Raw genomic sequence first — 22,386 nt, forward strand, 5'->3', positions numbered from 1 at the left:
AGCTTTCCGCGGCTCTGGAAAGCCGGGCTGTAGTAGGTGCGCCAGCTGGAACTGCTCCAGTAAATCTGTCCCACCCATTCTAGCCCTTCCCCGGGAGCCTGCCGGACCCACTCCCACCATTTACTGGTGACAGAGTCACCGCTGATGGTGCAGCTCAGTGTGAGGGTATCTCCGGGTTTCACAGCCCCCGGACCGGACTCAACCAGCTGCACCTGAGAGAGGACACCTGGGGGAAGAGAAACCAGAAAATTGAAGAAATGAGCCAGAGCATGAGTCGCTGCACCCGTCCCCAGTTCCACCGCTCTACAGCGGACACTCACAGCGGGGGGCGGCGAGCAGGGCCAGGAAAAGCCGCAGAAGTTCCATTCTCGTTCCCAGGCACTGAGGGAAACTCCCCAGCGGGCAGGGCCGGGCAGGGCTGTTTCTGGGCAGAGACTGAGGCTCCTAGAACCAGGGGCTGGTATTTCACCCGGCATCCCCGGGCAGGGATTTGCATTCGGGTTCCACAAGCCGGGTATAAGGGTGAACGCTCAGCACGTGGCGATGTCCCCTGGGGGCAGTTGCTCCCTTTATACCGCAGAGAGGCCGGACACTTAGCTCAGCTCAGCTGTAATGACACGAGGTGGCTGAGGGGAGGGGACAGGCGCCGAGCACAGGGCACTGGGCTGGGGTAGGGATGGGACCGGAGGGATCCCCCTAGCCAGGAAGGCTACCGGTTAGGTGGCAGAGAGACACGTCCCTTCATACCGCAGGGTGGGATCCAACCCCATTGAAACACGGGACCTACCCGCCCCTGGAGCGGGGGCAGCTACAGAATCTACTGGGCAAAGAAACTAAAATCCAGAATCCGGATTCGGGGTCGCTCCCACGGAGACTCTCCTGGGACCGTGGGGTGGGGAAGGCTGGTGTTAGGCACCAGAGCCTGGCCCTGCCTTGGTGAAAAGAGAGCAGCTGGGCATGAGGCGAAGAAGCAAGTTCCGGGGCTTGTGCGAACAGGCGGTGTCATAGGTCCTGTTTTCTAGACTTTTAGAAATCCGTGTTGCTCTTTCTGGACTTTTTTCTATTTGTCCACAGCGTTCCTGACACGTAGTGCCCAGAACTGGACACGACACTCCAGGGGAGGGCTGGTCAGCGCAGAGTAGAGCGGAATAATGACTGACTGCTCCTGTCTTGCTCGCAACACTCCTGCGATGCAGCCCAGAGTCAGGTTTGTTTTGTTGGTAACAGTGACAAGCTATTGGCTTCTGTTTGAGTGAAGAGTCACTAGGGGCCTGTGACGTAGTGAGGGTACTTGCTGGGCTGTGGTGACCTCTGCTGTCTGGAGCAAGACCCAGCAGGGAAAACCTCACTAGGCCAAGGTAATGCCAAACTTGTTGAACCAGTGGCCAGACACCCCCCATGGAGAGGAACAAAGGAAGGTGAATGCTGCCCTGGCTGGGGGGGGGCAGGGCTGGAAGGGAGTTAGTTGGTTGCTGGCTGTCTGTGAGGATGGAGGAGACAGCCTAGGGAGAGGAGCTGGAGTTTAGGGGCCCAGTCTCCCCCCAACTCAAGGGGGCCTGAGGCATCCTAGCCCAGCTCTGTGACTAGACTACATCTGTGCTATGCTGTATCCTGGAGAGGCAATAAACTTCCTCTATTCCACCGGCTGGTGCAGTCTGTTTGTGCCATTTCGGGGTGCAGGAGACGGGGAACCCCGGGACATTTCTCTGTGCGCTGGACGGTTCCCTCCTAAGGGCCGCACGTTCCTTTGTCCTTATTGATTTTCATCCTCTGTATTTCAGACCACTGTTCACGCTGAAGTACAGTCCTCTCCGCTAAAGCACTCGCGACTCCCTTCTAATCTTGCCCTCGCACTTTATCAGCGCCCTCTCTCTGCCAGTCTCTAAACCATTAATGAAGCAAATTATCCAGTTTAATCTGGCTCTGACATTCATGGCAATGGCGCACAAAACTCAGCTGGTGCCAACTGCCAGTCACGTCTGAGCCTGGCACCCAGCGCAGTAGGCTCCAGCCCCGGAACCGTTAGCAATGCCAATATTTTAATTAATCCCAAGGCCCCTTCCACCCTATGGGGTGCTGAGCGGATAACACATCGACAGAGATTATTCATCACGTCTGCCCCCGCATCCTGGCTCCCAAACGAGGTGCCCACCAGGGAAGGGAAAAAAATACGACTAATTAGAGAAATCCTTGGGGGCCTCATTAGACCTTGTGACGGCGCGTTGGGGGTTCCCCGTCTCCTGCACCCTGAAATGGCACAAACAGACTGCACCAGCCGGTGGACTAGAGGAAGTTTATTGCCTCTCCAGGATACAGCACAGCACAGATGTAGTCTGGTCACAGAGCTGGGCTAGGATGCCTCAGGCCCCCTTGAGATGGGGGAGACTGGGCCCCTAAACTCCAGCCCCTGTCCCTAGGCTGTGTCCTCCATGCTCACAGCCAGCAACTAACTAACCCTCTTCCAGCCCTGCCCCCCAGCCAGGGCAGCATCCACCTTCCTTTGTTCCTCTCCATGGGGGGTGTCTGGCCACTGGTTCAACAAGTTTGGCATTACCTCTGCCTAGCGAGGTTTTCCCTGCTGGGTCTTGCTCCAGACAGCAGGGGTCACCACAGCCCAGCAACTACCCCCGCTACGTCACAGACCTGCAGGGCTGGGACACCAGCAAATGGATGGATGAGCTCACTGCTGGAACCTCCCCCCCCCAATGAAGGAGCCTGTCCCGCTCCCCTCCCTCTGTGTGGCGTCTGTGGTTTTATCTCCATTACGGGGCATCCCCCCATGGAACCAACCCCCCCCCAACCCCAGGGCTCAGGGGTCTGGCGAGGCCTGTGCCCGTCCCACTGCTCTGGCTAGGGAGGCAGCAGCTTTGGCTGAGTCTAATTAGCCCTTGCTAAGGGCCCTTGCTCCTGGATCCTGGCGGTGCAAAGGGGAGGGGAACAGAACCCGCCCAAGGCCCAGGAAGATGCAGAGCGACGTCCCTCCCAGTGAGCGGAGAACCCTTCTCCGGGAGGGGCCACTCAGACACAAGCCCTGCAAGGCCGGTCTGGCTCGCTCGGTGTCTGCTCAGAACAAGAGTGTCCGGGTCTGGGGAGAGGTTGGGGGAGGGGCTGTCCTGCCCAAAGTCAGTTCTCTAAGTTGGATCTCTGCTGTCCTGACACAAGGGCTGCGCCGTGGTGCGCGGGACGGATGGTGCCTCCGTCTGCACAGCGGGAATATCCCCCCACCCGTCCCCACCCCGCTGCACGAACACCTCCCTGTGCGCTCAGAAAGGGGGGCCGGGGAACAGCGGGACACAGACCCAGGAGAAAGCTGTTCTGGACTCAGAGGCCTCCAGCCCAACCTCTGCCCCATCCTCTGCTATTTCACCCCGCGGGGGGATTCTCTGGCTTGTGCCACGGGGCAGCAGAGCCCAGACGAGCATCAACGTCCCAACCCCCCTTACAGCGCAGGCCGTGGAACAGGCATCTCCTGGCTTCGATTTCAGGTGGAAACCTGCCCGGCTCCTTCGGTCCCGATGGCGTTTCTCCTGCCTCACCCCCGTGTGCAGCGCTGGGGAAAACAGCCCCGGTGAACCCAGCGGAGCCTCTCGGTGTCAGGCCAGGGGGGCGAGAGCAGAATCCGGGCCCGGTGGAGCTGGGGATCGGGCCCTGCCGGCTCCATGGCCCTGCCGGTAATTACCGGTCTGAGAGCCTGGCCCCGGGGGTCTCTGGGCGTCTCCAAAATGAGGCCGAATCTCCGTTAATTGGTGACTCTGCCGAGGGCTGAGCCTGGAGCCCGGCGGGGATTCAGGGTTGGTCCCAGGGGCCCCAGAGGGGATTTAAGGCCCAGGCGGAGCCGGGAGGCTGCGGGAAGTGGTGGGAAACTGTGAGCTTGGCAGCAGCGCGGGGCGCGATGCAGGGGCAGCTCTGGCCAGCTTGGCAGCGGTTTAGGATGGCCAGGTGTGTCCTACTTTCCCCGGCTGGGCCCCTTTTCCGGGCGCTGGGCTGGGCTGGGCCGGGCCGGGGAGCACGCAGGATGGGGCCAGGGTAGTCCCGGCCGGGGCAGAAGGGAAGAATCCCAGTCAGCTGGAGCCGCCTCTGCCCCTGCAGCCAGTGTAAGGCGCCTGCTTTGGTACCGACCCTCTCGCGCTGCCCTCGGTCTCTGCCTGTCTCTGGCCTGGCCCCGCCGCCCCCAGAGCCTGTCAGCCGGGGGTGTTCTGTAGAGAACGATCCGCCCAGCCCTCTGGCCCGTCTGTGCAGCGCCTGCCTCTGGGCTGCGTCTCTGTGTCTCTGATCTCTCGCCATGTCAGAACCCCGCCCTGCAGCCCTGCTCTCCCGCATGGGGAATGTCCCCGCCAAACGCCCCCAGACACTTCACCATCGCCCCTCAAATCTCACTGTAAAAGTCCCATCTAGGGTGACAGCTGCACAGCCCAGCACTGCCCATCTGACCACAGCGGAGCAGATGAGGAGCCGCGGCCGGAGCAGGGGAGGGTTGTTGGAGGGGAGGGGGCGCGGCTGAGACATGCTGAACCAAACTGTGAACGTTGCGTTTGATGGGAACCGCATCAAGTTAGCGTCTCTCTCAGCAGCCCTGGATCCAGCCCCTCTCGCTGGGGCTGCCCCCTTTTCCTTCTCTCTCTAACCTCAGAATAGCCGCCAAGACTCGTATCTTCCCCCACCCTGGGGCAATTGTTCCCCACATTCATCGGTTTGCATGTTGCCTCCTCCTCCCCCTCATCCTTAGCAGGGCCAGCCCACATCATTTGGGCACCTGAGGCAGGGAGCTCAAATGACGCCCCCATGTCCCCTTTTCTCCTGCCTGCATGTTGTGTTTCTTGTGCCCTCCTTCCTCCAGCACAGCACTGCACCCTCTCTGTGCCTCTAGGGCAGAGAGAATACATAGACACAATGTTTTACACTCTGGGTCCTAATGGTGCCCTCCCCCAGTCTGGCACCTAAGGAAGCCGCCTCAGTTCACCTCACGGTAAGGCCAGCCCTCCTCCTTAGCACCGACTCCTCACAGCGTGTGTGCTTCTACCCACAGAACCTTGCCCTAGACAAACCGTCCGCTGTGCACCAGGGCCAGCCCTCTGGGGCAGCTCTGTTGGTCTGTGTCTGCAGAAATGAGGAGTCCTGGGGCCCCGGAAAGACTGTCCAATTTATTTGGGAATAAGCTTTTGTGGGCAAAAACCTCTTCATTGAATGCATGGAGCCCCTATGGGTGTTTATCTCTGTTAAAGGGATTGCATTGGAGAAGATGCGGTTGTACTTTAGGGCTTGGCTGTAGATAATGGATCATGGGATGTGTCCTAGCTGGAAGCCACAAACATGTAGATAAGAAAAGTGGTCAGTAGTTTTCTGGTATAGGTTGGTGATTATGTGACCATCATTTATTAGTACTGTACTTCATGCATTTGACAAAGTTGAGTTTTACCCCCAAACCACAGGTATCCCTAAATAGCTACCCAATGTCTTAACAAGAGCCCTTTTACTTTGAAATATTTTTCAAAATAACAGGCACGTTATTTTACCTTCCCTGTAACCCTAATTCCACAAGGGTTAAGGGATGTATCAAAATAGGGCATTATTTCAAAATTTGGGCCTCCCTAGTTGCACCACATTTCAAAATAAGCTATTTGCATATCTTATTTTGAGTTTAGGGTGTCTGAAGATGCACTTCAAAGTGCCTTGGGCTTCTAATTGGGATTGGTCCTGCTTTGGGCAGGGGGCTGGACTCGGTGACCTCCTGAGGTCTCTTCCAGCTCTATGATTCTATGATAAGCAACTGGGGGAGAGAGAAAACTGCTCCCCAAAGGTTCACCACAAACAGAAGGCTGCAAGATACTGTGGTGAACAGGCTTAGAGAGAACATGACTGAAGAAATTGTAATTGCACAAGGAGAGAAGAGAAGAAATTTGCACAGAGCAGACCAGAAGAGATTCTAATAGAATTGGAAGATCCAGTTTGTCCGGACTGTGTTGACTTCCCAATATCCATGACAGGCATGTTCTCTCACCGTGCTCAGAGCCAGTGCAGTGAGGCCCTGCCCCCAATAGGCATTACAAGGACAAGGAAAGTGATTCATGGGGACAGTGGATGGAAGGGGAGCATTGTAGCCAGAGGATGACAGTTTTTTTCCCCCTGTAAATGACTAGCTGTATTTCTCTCCCTTTGCCTCAGGAATGAGACCCAAATGGGGCTGGTGAACCGCACCGAGGTGACTCATTTCATCCTCTTAGGGATCCCCAACACCGATGGCCTCCAGACCATCCTCTTCTTCACCTTCTTAGCCTTCTATCTCTGCACCCTGGTGGGCAACCTGCTCATCTTCTCAGCCGTCCTCGCTGACCGCCACCTGCACACCCCCATGTACTTCTTCCTCTGTAACCTCGCCGTGCTGGACATTGGCATCTCTTCCATCAGCATCCCCAAATTGCTGGACAACCTCTGGGCCAAGAGTAAAACAATCTCACTGGGCGGGTGCATGGCCCAGATCTTCTTCTTCCACTTCTTGGGTAGCACGGAGTGCCTGCTCTGCACTGTCATGGCCTTTGACCGGTACGTGGCCATCTGCCACCCGCTGCGCTACCTGCTCATCATGAACCGCAGGGTGTGCGCCCTCCTGGCCGCCAGCAGCTGGATCGCCAGCTCCTTTCACGCCACCATCGTCACCAGCCTGACCTTCACGCTGCCCTACTGCGGGTCCAACGTGGTGGACTATTTCTTCTGCGACATCTTCCCAGTAGCCAAGCTGGCCTGCGCGGACACGTCCATCTTGGAGATGGTGACCTTCACCAACATTGGGGTGGTGCCCATGAGCTGCTTCGCCCTCATCCTCGCCTCCTATGTCAGGATTGTGTCTTGTATCCTGAAAATGAACTCAGGTGAAGGGCGGCGCAAAGCGGCCTCCACTTGTGCCTCCCATCTGGTGGTGGTGACCATGTTCTTCGGGCCCTGCGCTTTGATCTACACTCAGCCACAGCTGAGCAAAGTGCTGGTGACCCCGGTGGACATTTTTGGCAACCTGGTCACGCCCATGGTGAACCCGGCCATCTACACGCTGCGCAACAAGGAGGTGAAAGCGGCTCTGAGAAAACTGAGAGGGGGTCAGATGCCCCCACGCTGATGTGCAGCAGATGCAGGAGTATCATGTGAGTCTGTTTGGAAACTCACCTACAAGTACATCGGCATGGGCCCTTGGCGGCTTTTGTGGTGCATCAGAATTTATGGGAATCAGAGACTCAGACTTGGGTCTTGTAGAAAATCTCTGCCTAATAAGACAGGTCTACAGGGCTCAAACTCTTTCTGTCCATCATTATAAGGCAGGATTTCCACGGCAAGATTTCTCATGGCTGCTGTGCGAATCCACTCCAAGCAATCAGCCCCTGGCTTGAGTTGTGCACACGAGACTTGGGCAGAGTATTCAACCAGTGCTCGCAGCAGTGCCAAACAGCAAAGTGAAACCACCTCTCTGCTTGTCAAAAAACTTCCTTTGTGCGTTCCATGGCCATATTAGCTGCTCTGGCGACAGCGTCCCACTGGGAGCTCACGTTCAGTGAATTCTCCACCACAACCACGAGATCCCTTTCATTGTGCCCAGTCATAGAATCCTAGGGTTGGAAGAGACCTTGGGATGTCATCGAGTCCTGCCAGCTTCCCACCCCAGCCCTTTCAAGGAAGCCTGGAAGACCCAGGTCATGGGGTAGCTACTGAAGGTGAAGCCGGAGGCTTTGCAGGAGAAGCGCAAAGAGTCTCCGGGTTTCTTCACATCCCCTTCGGACTCCACCAGCTGCACCCGGGATCGGGCGCCTGCGAATAAAGGGATGTTAGAAGAACCGGTACAAAGCCAGCCATCATTGTCTGCTCTACTGGCTGTGCCATTTTTTCAGGGACTCAAAATACCTTCCAAAACCGCTACAATGAAACCCGCTGTGACCCAAAGTCTCATTGCCCCTGGTGATGGCATGGAAATTTCTCCGGGGACTGGGTCACTGCAGAGACCCAGGGGGCTGCGGATTCTCTGCGGGCCCAGTCTGGGCACAGGGAGGGACAGGTATTAACAGGAAACTCTCACCCTGATTTGCATCGCCGGCTGCTTGTAACAGACCCCAGCGCCTACACCTCAGCCTGCAAATTTCTGGCTCGGACAGGGCTGGGTCAGATCCCAGAGTTGGGGCGCAGGATTAAAGGGGCGAGACGCAGCTGTCGGGGTTTGAACCCAGTTCCCCGGTTGCGAATTTAGGGCTCGATTGTCACCAACTTATCCCGTCGTGGGGGAGTTGTCAGCGAATCCCTGCCCGTGCGGAAATCGGGTTAGTGCCTGGGGAAGAGGTGGGTCACAGGGTTGCACGGGGCTAGGGTCGGGGGCTGAGATTGGAGGCGTGAGGCTTTAGGACGTAATGCCCCCCCCCCCGCCTAGTAACCATGGAAACTAACAGGAACAATATTTCCGTCCCCACGGACACGCCCACCCCAAGAGAATTCACCGGACACCCGCGTTCCAGCCTGTGACGGCGCGTTGGGGGTCCCCTGTCTCCTGCACCCCGAAATGGCACAAACAGACTGCACCAGCCGGTGGAATAGAGGAAGTTTATTGCCTCTCCAGGATACAGCGCAGCACAGATGTAGTCTGGTCCCAGAGCTGGGCTAGGATGCCTCAGGCCCCCTTGAGATGGGGGAGACTGGGCCCCTAAACTCCAGCTCCTCTCCCTAGGCTCTCCTCCATGCTCCCAGACAGCCAGCAACCAACTCCCTCACCCTCTTCCAGCCCTGCCCCCCAGCCAGGGCAGCATTCCACCTTCCTTTGTTCCTCTCCATGGGGGGTGTCTGGCCACTGGTTTGCATAGTGACTCATCCTGTTTTGCTGGGTCGTGGTGGCAGCCAATGGGGGTTACCCCAGAGCCAGCAGCATAGAAACCAGCCAGGTACCCCCAATACGTCACACTGCCCCATCTCCAGGCTGGCGCAGGGTCTGTGTCCTGTCCCCGGGCTCATTGTCACACGCGCCGAGGTTCCCGTTCGCACTCACGTGCCCTTCTGCCATCCCAGGGCCCTTGTCACCAGCGCACGCCTGCACCGCTCCCCTGCCAAACCCCGCCCTCCTCTCGCTCCGGATCCTCGTCCGGTTCCTGTCCACATGGGCATTCTTAGACCCGTTCCCGCTCCGCTTCCAGCCCCACTGTAGGGGTGTGAGCCTAGGCGATTGGCCCTGAATTAATTCTAAGCGCCAACAGCATCTGGGCTCGGGGTGTGAATGTGCCCCCGGGAACGCTACTGGTGAGTGGAAAGGTCACCCCCAGGGAGCAACGTGGCCTCTCAGATAGGATGCTGCACAGACAGCGAACAGCCCAGGCTGGGTGTGTTTGGGGAGATTTTTGGAGGGGATTTGACGGGTCAGGACAGTGTCTTAAGGCCGGGGATGTGTAGCTAGAAGGAGTCTGTACAATGGACTTAATGTCTGTGATTAAACCTCTATTTCCCTATGTGCCCAGCTCACCGACGGGCGGGGCAGCGCGCTCAGACCCAGCGCTCAGTGATACTCAGGGCGGACGAGCTGTCTCAGAGATGCTGTGAAACCCCCCAGCAGGCCGGGGCCGGGATATTCCGCATCGTTCAGGGGAGGTAGCAGGTCAGGGCCGATTTTCCAGGACGCAAAGGATTTCAGGGGCCCCTACTGCAGTGGCTCAGGCTTTTATTCAGGGAAGCATCGACGAATTTGCCGAAACCGGGCTCTGAGCGGGACATTTTCAGCCCAGTTCTCAGTCTCTGGCTGCACGTTGCACTCTGCTCTCAGCGGTGTCACTGGCTGCGGGAAACCTGCGGGAATATTTGTCTCGAGTCCCTAGAACACAGAGAGTTCCCGAAATATTCACCCGCTGCTCTGGCACCGACCTGCCCTTTCACACGGATCCCTGCGCTGACCGGACAGAACAGCCTGGAACTGCGAGTCGCTGCTGCCCCCTGCCGGGCGCTGGCAGAGCGGCTCTCGCTGCAGCTCGGTTTGTGTTCGGGCTTTCTGCTCGCTGTGCCCGGCGCAGTAACAGCGGGCGGTGTCCTCGGGCTGCAGGCCGGTCGGTTGCAGGTAGAGCAGGTTGCTGGGGTTCTCCCTGGGGATGGTGAATCGGCCCTTGAAGGCCTCGGCGTAGCTGGCAGAAGCCGAAGTTGGGTTTGTTTCCCGGATCCGCTCCAGCCCCTTCCTCGCAGCTTGGCGAAAACAGCTCACGCAGTAGCTGCTGAAGGAGAGGCCGGAGGCTTTGCAGCCCCTCGAGACTTCTGTCCCTGCGTCCAGGCATTCCCAGTCCCCTCGCCTTCCGCTGACACTGCCTGGGCAGGCGCACGCGGGGGTTTGGCTGCGCCGCGGGAGGGCGGTTTGGCCCCGGGACAGGCACGTACGGAGGGTTTGGCTGTGGAAGAGGCACGAGCCAGCTTCCCTCGGGGCGGGGGTGAGGGGGTGAGGGGAGAGAATCCTGGGAGGAGACGGGTGCAGGGGACTCTCTGCCCCCAGTGGCCCCCTGTTTCCGCTCCCCTGCCAGCCCCCTGTTCCCTCTCCCCATTCCTCAGTTCCTTCTCGTCACTCCCCAGCCTCAGAAACCTGTCCCCACTGACACCCTGTCCCCTGCCCTCCTGACACCCTGTTCCCACGCCCCTGTCCCCAGCCACAGAACTCTGTCCCCACTGGTACCTTGTCCCCTGCCGAAGCACCCCCTAGCACTCTTCCCCAGTACCATGTCCCCTGCTCCCACCAACAAGGTTGGGGCCACGTTAGTGAAGCTTAGGGGGATGAGGTTGGAGGAGGGTTTTTTTTGGCATCTCTCTTGTGTGGCCCCAAATTACTTTTCTGTGGGTCAGTGACCCCTGACTCAAAACAGGTTCCCTGCCCTTCTCAGAAATAAAGACAATGCGAAAACTTTTTGTGTTTGACATAGTATTTTATTTAAAAATGAAGCCTGGACAACAAACCCCTAATTGGGGCCAAGCCCCCATCTGGCCACAGCATCCTAACACTCCTGCTCTCCCCTTTCCCCCAGAACCTACATCTGAGCCTATCATACACTGGAACCCCCTGCCCTGAGCCCCTCACATACCCCAACCCAAATTCCTGAACCCTCACATCCTAAAGCCCAATGTGTGTAGCTTTGTATAGCTGGGGCGCAGTTGTTTATTAGCTCAGACATTTAGTCTCATTGGCCCTTATGGGGGAGGGGTTCTGCCCGTTCCTTACATGACCTGTGCAAAGCTCAGAGAAAATAGCAGCACTTGGGTGCCTGGTGGAGCTGGGTGGGGGGCAGGAAGGCAGGAAATGACTCTGCCCTGTAGCTGGGGATTCAAAGGGGCTCTGACTTTTTGTGTGGGCTTCAAAGGGGCTGTGAGGTGTTTTGGTGTTTTTTTTTCCCTCAACAAAAAATCCTGTCTGCCAGCGCCCCATCAAAACTGTTCAAATTGGGCCCCTGCACTTCCTAAAGCTGGCCCTGTCCCAGGTTTACCCCTCCCCTCTCCCACCCTCTCTCCTTTCCTGCCCCCTTACCCCAGTCTCACCAGATTTCACCTCCCCCCCAGTTTTGTTAAATAAAGAGAGTTTGTGTTCATGAAAATATGTGTACTTTATTTGACATCAGGAAAGGGGGCGTGAGGGAGGAATGAGGCACAAGCACTCAGTGGGGCAGACCAGGGAGGCTCCTCAGGGTGGAAGCTCTCCTGCAGGGCTTTCTGGATACTGACAGACTCCCAATGGACCTCCCAGATGGCAGCCTGCAGAAAGTGCAGCCAGGCTCACAGCAGCAAGTCCATGAGTAGCATCAGAGAGCCCAGGGGCAGTTCTGGCTCCATGTTGCAGACTGTGGTGTCCTGAGTGAGGGCAACCAGAGCACGAAGAGACAAAATGCTTTGCTGTCCCTCACTGAGGTAGGCAAGCAAGCAGGGAAGCCTGAGAATTGCCTGTCCGGGGGGGGGGGGGTCCCTTTAAGCACAGGCCTCAGATAGCCTCAGGTGGCAGCCACACAAAGTAAGTCCTGACCTGATGCCCTGCTGGACCTGGCTCTGGCTGGCCTTAAATGCAATTCAGCATCCACTCAGTGTGGCCGTGCTATTTCGAAATGCATTTTGTGTGTAGACATGTTATTTTGAAATAACTTATTTCAAATTAACTATTTTGAAATAAAATATTTCGAAATAACACTGTAGTGTAGCCAGACCCTGAGGCAGTGTTTCCCAAACTGAGAGTCACGGTTGCAAGCAACTTACAGGGGGGTCACAGCTGGATCCATTTTTTTCTTGCATTTGTGTCTCCCTGGCATCTCCAGACAGTTCAGTGTTTGCGGGCTCCATCGGGTCAATTTTTCCCTGCCGTGTCTGGCGGGGGCAGGGGATTGAGGAGCGCCGCAGAGTCTAGTGAAGGGGGGGCAGGAGGGGGCCGTTACCGGGCTCCATGCTAGGGGGGTGCTGGGCTGGGTGGGAGCGGAGCACGTGCTGCTCTGGCCCACCTGACCAGCAGAGACTGACAGCTGGCAGCCTGATGCCTCCCCTACCAGCTGCGAGATGAGGCAGTTGGTCTGGGCGGCAGGAGCAGCCCCTTTTAAAAGTAAGATTCTTCCTCCCTGCCTGGCTCTGCAGGGGGGAGATTTGATAGAGCGGGGCTCCTGATGCTGAGAATGCCTGCCTCAGGGGGAGAGGGGAGTGCACTTGCTCGGGGAGGCGGAGGGGGGGGTCTTTCCCTTCGATCCCCTCCCAGCCATTGCAGGGCGCAGCCAATGGACACACAGTCACCTGCCGTGCAGCAGTGAGGTGGTCTGTGATGAGCTGCAAGGCAATGGGCCGGGGGCGAGGCCAACAGAACGGGGATATCCAGGCCGGGTGTGACGCAGAGTTGCGCTGTTCTGTCTCCTGGCAGGGGAGTTCGAGGCCGGCTGGACACGAAATGTCCCGCTGCTGTTTGCTCTGCCCGCCGGCCAATGGGCAGCTGGGAAATCGCTGAAGGGCGGGGTCTGTCTGTGTCTGTCTGTCACACACCGTATGACATAAGGACATGAGAACAGGCACGTAGCGTGGAACTTTCCCTACCGGGTCCGACAGCCAGGGCCGGATTAGAAGGGTAAAAAGACCCGGAGCGACCGATCCCCCTTTAGAACCGCGTACCCCGAACGGCTCGGAGTCAGGTCCCGCAGGCTGCACTCCCCACAGTGGGGCCAGACCTACACAAGCTCAGCCATGTCCCAGCGCACAGCAGCTCCCCTTGTCACGCCCACTGCCTGCTTCACCCAGCAGCCGAGCCCCGACAAGTTACAGTCAATTCCCTGCGAGGCGGCTGCGGGTTCTGCAGCCTGGGTTTTTGTAGGAGCGTCAATAGGTTTCGTGTCGCTGTGTATCTAGCACAGTAATAGCGGGCGGTGTCCTCGGGCTTCAGGCCGGTCATTTGCAGGTGCAGCAGGTTGTTGGGATTGTCCCTGGAGATGGTGAATCGGCCTTTCACGGCATCAAGGTAGTTTATAGTACCCCCGCTGCCACTGATATCAGCGAGCCACTCCGGCCCCTTCCCCGGAGCCTGCCGGATCCAGCTCATCCAGGTGCTGCTGAAGGTGAAGCCGGAGGCTTTGCAGGAGAGGCGCAGAGAGTCTCCGGGCTTCTTCACATCCCCTCCGGACTCCACCAGCTGCACCTGGGACCGGGCACCTGGGAACAAAGGCGCGACAGAAGCATTAATATCAAACATGCAAAACAAAATCTCCGTCCCTCTCTCCAGCGTATTTAGCTAGAAAATACCTGGCAAAGCTGCCACCACGAACACTAAATAGACCCAAAATTTCATGTTCCCAGTTGCTGAGGGGCAGAGCTGGCAGGTAACTGCACAGACACCGGGGGCTGCGGGGTGTCTCTCCGGGTGCAGCCTAGGCAGAGAGAGACCATTTTAAGCAGGCGTCTGTCACCGCTATTTGCATATTCCCCGCCTTATCAGAGACACAAACGCCTTCCCTGAACGAGCCGAGTCACTGCCATGGACTCTCCGGCAGGAGTCTCCGTCCCCCTGCCGGTGTGTTTGTGCAGCGCCTGGCACAGCGCGGGGGGTCCCGATGGGCTCTCACAGCTCTGGGGAGACACCGAGAAATGACGTCACTTAGCTCGTCATGAATGTCGAGGGGTTCCTGGGGATCGGCTGTGGGGAAGGGAAATATTTTCCCAGGCGTTAGTGGGTTTCGGCTCATTGGGGGAGGGGGGGGAGGATCCGTGTTTGTTGGGAGCCCGGAGGTGCGAACATTTCCCCTCTCGGGTCAGGTTCGGCGGGATTTGCAGCTCCAGGCCTGGGGGCTCAGGGCGGTTTAGTGCGATTCTTCCCCCTTTACGCCGCTTGGGACACGCGAGCCCCAGTTCGCACCGTGTCTGTAACTCCCCCCCGATCGCTTCCCGCTGCGCTCGGTGAGTTCGACGCGGTGAGTGGCCCAAGCCGCTGGCCCATTTCTGGCCGCTCACCCGGACTGGGATGCGCAGCGGCAGCGAGGCACCTGCTTTGTCCCCGTCACACTCCCCCTCACTGGGGAACCCACATTTCTACCCCGGCCCCTTCTCTGCGACGCTCCCAACGCCTGCCCCGTGCGGACCGCGACTCACCAGCGCCCCCTGCCAGAGAATTTCTCCCCCGCAGCCTCAGGCGGGTTTTTGTCCGGGCGCAGGTAGGAATCAGCGATCAGTCTTCAGGAGTGAGGGGTCAGCGAGTCTGGGACTGTCCCTGATCCCCCCCCCCCTTCGACCCCCAGTCAGTGTCTGCTCAGCCAGGCCCTGGGGGCAATGGCCCCGGCTCACACGCCGGGCGGTATCAGCCGGGGGAAGGGCGGTGTCTGACGGCGCTTTGCTGCCAGAAGCGTTTTCCAACCCATGTGGCATTTCTGCTCCTGAAATCACTAGTTCCTCCTCCCTTGGGACTGGAATCTCCGCGGGGGACGTGGTGGGACGGGGCAGCGGGGCAGCGCCTGGCTCCCTCGGGCACCTTTGAGATTCCAGACCTAATTCACTCGGGGAAATCCAGCGTTCTCCGCCTCCCTGACCCCCTAGAGACCAAGGGGCGGAATCAATCCCGGAGCCAGGCCCGATATGGGACGGAGCCTCCCCCGTTCCCTGCCCGGCTCGGCTCCCCCGGAATTCTGCAGGCGCCCGAGCGCACCTGGAACCGACATTTGGCAGGAAACGTTCCCCGGGCACCGACCCGGACACAGAGACGTGCCCCTGCCCGGCGATTGCAAAGTATCCGGCAAGCGGGGCGGGCCACTTGCTACTTCCCTGTTGGGTTCATTCCTCCCGAAGCACCTGCCATTGGCCGCTGCCGGCAAACAGGACTGTGGGCTAGAAGGACCTCGGGTCTGACCCATCGTGGCCACTCCTATGGTTGCAGCTCTGGGCAGGGGATGGCGTTCCACTCACTTGTCGGAGAAATGATAAAGGAACTCCTAGATACATCAACAGCTCAGGGGCCAGTGTATCGGCCTTATAGGCCGAGAGTTGTGAGTTTAAAGCCTCGGGGACAGCGTCTACTTTTAAGTTTACCTAGATCCGTAGTGTGCAACACGCTCATCACTAATCTCTCTTTGGCTGCTTGAGTGTGGCTAGGTCGCAAGTTCAGAATTCGCTGGACACCGCGGATCTAGACGGTGCTTGGTCCTGCCGTGAGGGCAGAGGACTGGGCTTGAGGATCTTTGCAGGGCCCTTCCAGTTCCAGTGTTCGAGTCTATGGGTCCCGCTCCAACCTGGCGAGGCGAACACCTCCTGCGGCAGAGGGACGCCGGACTGGCGGCTGCTCCTCCCTGGGGCTGGTAACGCCAGACCGGTTCTCCACGCGGTTAGTTTCAGTCCAGCCTTTCCTAGGCTCCCTCTCACTGTGTGTATCCGGCGCAGCGATACAGGGCGGTGTCTGCGGGCTGCAAACCGCTCAGCTGCAAGGACACTGCCGCACGGTCACTGCTGCCCCCAGGCGGCGCAAGGCGGAGGTGCAGGCTGTGTTCTTGTAGAATCTCTACTAGGTTCTGTGTCGCTCTGTGTGCGGAACAGTAATAGCGGGCGGTGTCCTCCGCTTTCCCTTACGCAACCCGTTCTGCAGCTGTTCCATTTTCACCTACGCAATCCGATGGGCCAGAATCTTAGAACCCTTAACTGAGTACTGGGCACAGATGTAGTTGCCTCATCTAAAAAAAGATCTATTGGCATTAGGAAAGGTAAAGAAAAGGGCAACACAACTGAGGAGGGGTTTGGAATGGGTCGCATGTGAGGAGAGATTAAAAAGACTTGGATTTTTCAGTTTAGAAAAGAGGAGACTAAGGGGAGATATGATAGAGGTCTATAAAATAATGACTGCTGTGGAAAAAGCGAATAAAGAAAAGTTATTTACTTATTCCCAAGAATTAGGGGTCACCAAATGAAATCAATAGGCAGCAGATTAAAACAAGGAAAAGGAAATTTTTCTTCCTTCAGCACACAGTCAAGCTCTGGAACTCCTTGCTAGAGGATGTGATGAAGGCTAGGACTTTAATCGGGTTCCAAAAAGAGCTAGCGAGATTCATGGAGGTTAGGTCCATGAATGTCTATTAGCTAGAATGGGTAGGAATGGTGTCCCTAGCCTCTCTTTGTCTGGAAATGGGTGAGAAGGGAGAGATCAGTGATGATTACATCTTGTGTACTCTCCCTCTGGGGCACCTGGCGCTGGCCACTTTTTGCAGACAAGATACTGGGCTGGCTAGATGGACATTAGGTCGGATCCAAATTGTGTGCTCTTATGTTCTTAATTCTCTGCAAGCTTTGCACAGGGTCTCTTGGACCTCTCTGTTTCTCAGGGCATAGATGAGTGGATTGACCAGGGGCGTCAGGACGGTGTAGGAGACAGAGAGAACTTTCTTGAAGTCGCTCAGGACGTCGGTGTGACGGCACGTTGGGGGTTCCCCGTCTCCTGCACCCCGAAATGGCACAAACAGACTGTACCAGCCAGTGGAATTGAGGGTGGTTTATTGCTCCTCCAGCACAGCGCAGCACAGATGTAATCTGGTTACAGGAACTGGGCTAGGAGGCCTCAGGCCCCCTTGAGATGGGGGAGACTGGGCCCCTAAAACTCCAGCTCCTCTCCCTAGGCTGTCTCATCCATCCTCACAGACAGCCACCAACCAACTCACTAACTTCCAGCCCTGCCCCCCAGCCAAGGCAGCATTCCACCTTCCTTTGTTCCTCTCCATGGGGGGTGTCTGGCCACTGGTTTGCATAGTGACTCATCCTGTTTTGCTGGGTCGTGGTACCCACGGCAGCCAGTGGGGGTTCCCCCAGAGCCAGCAGCATAGAAACCAGCCAGGTACCCCCACTACGTCACAGTTCTCCCCCCTCCGAGAGCGAACTGAGCAGGGTCACTCCGCTCGTGACCTAGGGAAGTTCGGGTCCTCTGCGTGGGAACCCGCCCTGGGGACATGGGTGCTCCCCTTGACTCGGGCCGGCCGTGGCGAGGCCCCACATGAATTGGCTTCCCTCTGTCCACTCGCCGCCCCGCTCCAGGGCGACTGGCACAGGCCTGTCCTCGGGGGTCACACCCACCCTTCCACTGGCCTTGATCTCTGGCCAGGGTCTCTCGGGCCGGGGCCATGAGCCCAGTGAGCCTTCTCTGGACAGCCAGGGCGGCTTCCACCCCCGATGCTCCCTCCAGGGAGGACTTCCCCTCCCATAACTCTCTCAGCAAGCCCAGAGGGTCTATCTGGGGTAGAGACCCCCAAGCCGCTTTCCTCCTGTCTTGGGCCTTCCCGCCCCTCTGGCAGGAGTCACAGGACCGGCAGTACCGCTGCACGGCTGTCAAGATTCCCGGCCAATAGAAGTGCTGGAGCAGCCTCAGCCGGGTGCTCCGGATCCCCCGGTGGCCCCCAACGGGGACATCGTGGGCCAAATACAGCAGCTTGAGGTGATACTTTCGGGGGACGACCAGCTGCCGCTCTACCCTCCATGCCCTCGCCTTCCTGGGGGGGAGCCACTCACGGAACAGGAGCCCACGCTCCCGCAGGAATCTCTCCTGGCCACCTCTCCCCCGGGGCTGAGCTGCACGGAGGCCAGCCTGGTCCCTCAGCCTCTGCAAGGAGGGGTCTGCCTGCACCTCAGCCTGGAATTCAGCTGCTGAGGCAGGGATCGGGACCTGTCCCCCACCTCTGCCTAGGTCCGGAGTCCCAGCCTGGCTGGACCCCGTGTCCACTGGGATGGGACCCTGAGGACGCTGCCAGGAGTCCTTCCCTGGACCCACGTTGTCAGCCCCCCGCTGGCTCTGGCTCCGGGTAGTGACTAGAGCCCGCTGGGATTCATGGGGCCACTCCTCTAGGTCATTCCCCATCAGCACCTCGGTGGGCAAGTGCGGGTGCACCCCCACTTCCTTGAGGCCTTCCTTCGCCCCCCATTTCAGATGCACCCTGGCTACAGGCACCTTAAACGGGGACCCGTCTATGCCCTTCAGGGTCAGCTGCGCGTGGGGTAGTATCCGCTCCGGGGCCACTATGTCGGATCGGGCCAGAGTCACCTCTGCCCCCGTGTCCCAGAAGCCCGTCACCTTCCTACCATCCACCTCCAGGGGTATGAGGCACTCGCTCCGCAGGGGCCGTCCTGCCCCCACCCGGTACACGGAGAAATCCGCCTCCTGAGAATCAGACCTCCCAGGGGAGGTGCACTGAGCATCCTTCCCCTCTCTCTGAGCTGAGGTTTGCCTGCCAGCCCCTGCCTCTGGGGCAGCCTGCCCTTCCTCCCGCCCCAGCCAGTTAACCCTGGAAAGTCCCCGGTCCTGGGACCTGGTGCACTGAGCCCTCTTGTGGCCTTTTTGCCCACAGCGATGGCAAGTTAGGCTTTGGGCTGTCTCTGTCCAGGCCCTGGCTGGTTCTCTGGGGCGCAGACGACCTGTTCCTTGGTCTCGCCCCGTAGTTGACTCCCTCCGTCGCTCAGCCGAGATCCGGTCTCTGCGCGATTCCCTTTCTCTCCGGGACTCCCGTTCACACCCGGACCGGCTCTCCGTGAACTCATCCGCCAGTCTCCCGGCCTCCTGGGGGTTCTCTGGTCTCCGATCCTTGAGCCACAGCCTCAGTTTGGGTGGGCACACTTCATAGAACTGCTCCATCATGACCAGCTTGAGCAGCTCCTCTGCGGTCTGGGCTCCGACTCCAGACACCCACTTGCGGCAGTATTGCGCCAGGCGGGAGACCAGATCCACATAGGTTTCCCGTGGCCCTTTCTGTACCCCCCGGAACTTCTTCCTGTACATCTCGGGGGTCAGCCCGAACTTGTGCAGCAGGGCCTCCTTGACTCGGTTGTAATCCCCGGGCTGTAGGTCCTCCAGCTGACTGAGCACTCCGGCCGCCTCCTGGCTCAGTGCGGGGATGAGCTCCTGCAGCCAGTCAGCTGGGGGAACCCGTTGCAGTCCACAGGCCCTCTCAAAGGCACTGAGGAACCCGTCTATGTCACCCATGTCCTTCAATTGGGCCACCACGGGCCTCTCCAAGCATCTGGCAGTCCTGGGACCCTGGGGCCGATCCGCACTTGGCGCAGCCGGTGCCCCGCCGGTTCTCCGCTCTGCCATGGCCAGCTCATGCTGCCGCTGCCTCTCTCGATCTTGGCGCTCCTTCTCTCGGTCTTGGCGCTCCCTCTCTCGGTCCTGGCGGTCCTTCTCTCGGTCCTCTACTTCCAATTCCTTGATCCGCAGCTGGATCTCCAGCCGCCGCAGCTCCGCTGGGCTGGCCCCTGCCCTAGATGGGCTATGGCTTGCAGGCCTCCCGGGAGACGCTGTCTCATCTCTCCGGTGGGTTCCAGCGCTCCTCCCCCTCTCTGAGCCTGACACACTCTCAGGGGGGGTCTGGCTGCTTCCCCTGGGGACAAGATCCTGGCCCTGTGGCTGGTCATTATCTTCCAGCTGGGTAATCAGCTGGGCCTTGGTTGCTTTCCGCACAGGCAAGCCCCTCTCTCTGCACAGCCCCACCAGCTCTGCCTTCAAGAGTCGGGCGTAGGCCATTTGCCCGCTGGTCCCCTCGGTGCAGACTCACCAGTCTAGTGCTGCAGCGCCCCACGATTCCCAAGCACCGCTTCGCTCTGTCTCCAGCACGCCTGGCTCCAGGGCTCTTGCTTCTACTGCGCCTTGTCGCTTGCCGCTGGAAGCTTCATCCACGGGGTGCAGTGCATCCCACTTCTGACACCAGTGTGACGGCGCGTTGGGGGTTCCCCGTCTCCTGCACCCCGAAATGGCACAAACAGACTGTACCAGCCAGTGGAATTGAGGGTGGTTTATTGCTCCTCCAGCACAGCGCAGCACAGATGTAATCTGGTTACAGGAACTGGGCTAGGAGGCCTCAGGCCCCCTTGAGATGGGGGAGACTGGGCCCCTAAAACTCCAGCTCCTCTCCCTAGGCTGTCTCATCCATCCTCACAGACAGCCACCAACCAACTCACTAACTTCCAGCCCTGCCCCCCAGCCAAGGCAGCATTCCACCTTCCTTTGTTCCTCTCCATGGGGGGTGTCTGGCCACTGGTTTGCATAGTGACTCATCCTGTTTTGCTGGGTCGTGGTACCCACGGCAGCCAGTGGGGGTTCCCCCAGAGCCAGCAGCATAGAAACCAGCCAGGTACCCCCACTACGTCACAGTCGGTGGTTGGGAACATGTAGACAATCATGAGAGCTCCATAGTAAATGCTGACCACGATGAGGTGGGAGGAGCAGGTGGAAAAGGCCTTTTGCCTCCCAATCGTAGCGCGGATTCTGAGGATGGTTCTGAGGATGCAGATGTAGGACCCCAAGGTGAGTACGAAGGGGACTAGTAAGAAAATCAAGGAGACTGTGAATGCCAACGTGTCCATCAGCAGAGGGTCATTGCAGGAGCATTTTACAAGGGGAATAAAGTCACAAAAGAAATGGTCAATACCGTTGGGGCCACAGAAGGTTAACTGGGTTATTGACACTGTGGTTATACAACTAGAAAGCAAGCCGCCTATCCAAGATCCCACGGCAAACTGGAGGCAAAACCTGCCACTCATCCGAGCTGCGTAGTGCAGGGGGTTGCATATTGCTAGATACCGGTCGTAGGACATCACTGATAGGAGGAGGCATTCTGAGCCTGCCAGAGCACCAAAGAAGTAAAGTTGTGTGAGACACCCAGTGAAGGAAATTGTCCAGTCCCCTGCCAGGAGCCCGGCCAGCAGCTGGGGCAGGAGGGTGGAGCTGTAGCAGATCTCCAAGCAGGACAAGTTGCCCAGGAAGAAGTACATGGGGGTTTGGAGGTGTCGATCGGCCACAACCAACACTATGACAACGATGTTTCCAGCCATGGTCACCAGGTAGATCACGAGAAAGAGCAAGAAGAGAGGAACCTGCAGGCCAGGAAGATCCCCAAATCCCAGGAGGATAAATTCTGTGACAGACGTTTGGTTTCCTTGTTCCTGCCTTGCCATGGGATGTGTCTGTGGGACAGAAACAGGGTCACTGGGAGCAATAACTAACATTCATTGCAATATGGCAGCCTGTGGCACTGGACTTGGACAGGGGGTACAGACTCCCTGACAGATGTGACAGACGCTGGTTCAGACAGTCACTCCGGTCACTGCCTGGTGGCTAAAAGCTGAAGGAGAGAGGGGGAGCTGGGCCAGGAGGGAATATTTGACAGGGAGCTCCAGCAGAGAAACCAACCAAGCAAACAGGCCTGGGACTTGTAAGAGCCGGGTGAGGAGCTTCCCTTTGGCCTGGCCCCCGGTTCTCCTCCTCATCCGGTCCTTGGATCTCTCGCAAAGCCTAGGTGTGACTCAGCTCTGGGGGACTCATGGACACATGAAAATAAGGCCAAAGAGGGTGGGGAAGAGTCAGGAGTGCTGCCCAATCTTGCATAACTTGTACAGGACAGCGAGACCAGGGCAATTGGACCAGAAACAACCTGGTCCTAGTGCATCCCATTTTTATAAGAAAAATTCCAGAGACATCCGGAAAACTATTAATTAAGCACTTTTGCAATATTTTGGCCCAGCAAAATGTATCCTAAATATTGACATAATAGGTATCGTACACGATATGCAGTTGATTGGTAGATATGACTAGAATCACCAAGTCTCGCTTTGCTATAAATTGGGTTTAGTAAGGAGAATGATGGGAGGGAAGAAGCAGGAATGACCCACAGGTTTTGCTTTTGCTGTAACTAGAAATACTGGAGCCCTTCCCCATACCCAGCATTCAAAGGAACCCCTACCTCCTGCCTGGTACTGTAGGTAGCATACGGCTGAAGTACAACCAAACTAGGCTTAATTATTGTATGTTCATCTCCACCTTGAATGTGCAAGCGGGTGTGGTTGTCCTATCCCAAAAAATCTACACTAAGTATGGAAAAGGTGCCGAGGGGGCAATAAAACACGAGGGGCTTGGAAACAGTTTCAAAAGCGGGGAGAAGAAAA

General features: G+C 57.9%; 2 protein-coding genes across 2 annotated transcripts; one reads left to right on the plus strand and one right to left on the minus strand.

The window, feature by feature from the left end:
- Positions 1 to 6,175: 6,175 nt before the first annotated feature.
- LOC149521071 (olfactory receptor 10D3-like) lies at positions 6,176 to 7,108 on the plus strand. The gene has a single exon (XM_089774117.1). It carries the CDS (start codon positions 6,176 to 6,178, stop codon positions 7,106 to 7,108), a length of 933 nt encoding a protein of 310 aa, XP_089630243.1.
- Positions 7,109 to 7,618: 510 nt separating this feature from the next.
- Positions 7,619 to 21,399, minus strand: LOC149521072 (olfactory receptor 10A7-like). The gene is made up of 5 exons (XM_089774205.1): positions 20,587 to 21,399; positions 17,310 to 17,318; positions 16,760 to 16,850; positions 9,904 to 10,185; positions 7,619 to 7,791 (listed from the first exon to the last, which is right to left on the minus strand). The coding sequence occupies exons 1-5, from the start codon at positions 21,397 to 21,399 to the stop codon at positions 7,619 to 7,621; spliced, it is 1,368 nt and encodes a 455-aa protein (XP_089630331.1).
- Between the last annotated feature and the right edge of the window lie 987 nt (positions 21,400 to 22,386).

This window comes from Pelodiscus sinensis, chromosome 30, assembly GCF_052426305.1.
Source record: "Pelodiscus sinensis isolate ZL-2025 chromosome 30, ASM5242630v1, whole genome shotgun sequence".
NCBI lineage: Eukaryota > Metazoa > Chordata > Testudines > Trionychidae > Pelodiscus > Pelodiscus sinensis.

What these genes read in the sequence shown, in the direction of transcription:
- LOC149521072 (XM_089774205.1), bottom strand. Translation starts at nt 21,399, where the DNA reads ATGGCAAGGCAGGAACAAGGAAACCAAACGTCTGTCACAGAATTTATC. An exon ending in AGAGGTCCAAGAGACCCTGT is followed by an intron (nt 10,186 to 16,759) that starts GCAAAGCTTGCA and finishes GTTTTCGCCAAG; the next exon opens with CTGCGAGGAAGGGGCTGGAG. An exon ending in GTTCCAGGCTGTTCTGTCCG is followed by an intron (nt 7,792 to 9,903) that starts GTCAGCGCAGGG and finishes CTTTATTCGCAG; the next exon opens with GCGCCCGATCCCGGGTGCAG.
- LOC149521071 (XM_089774117.1), top strand. Translation starts at nt 6,176, where the DNA reads ATGGGGCTGGTGAACCGCACCGAGGTGACTCATTTCATCCTCTTAGGG.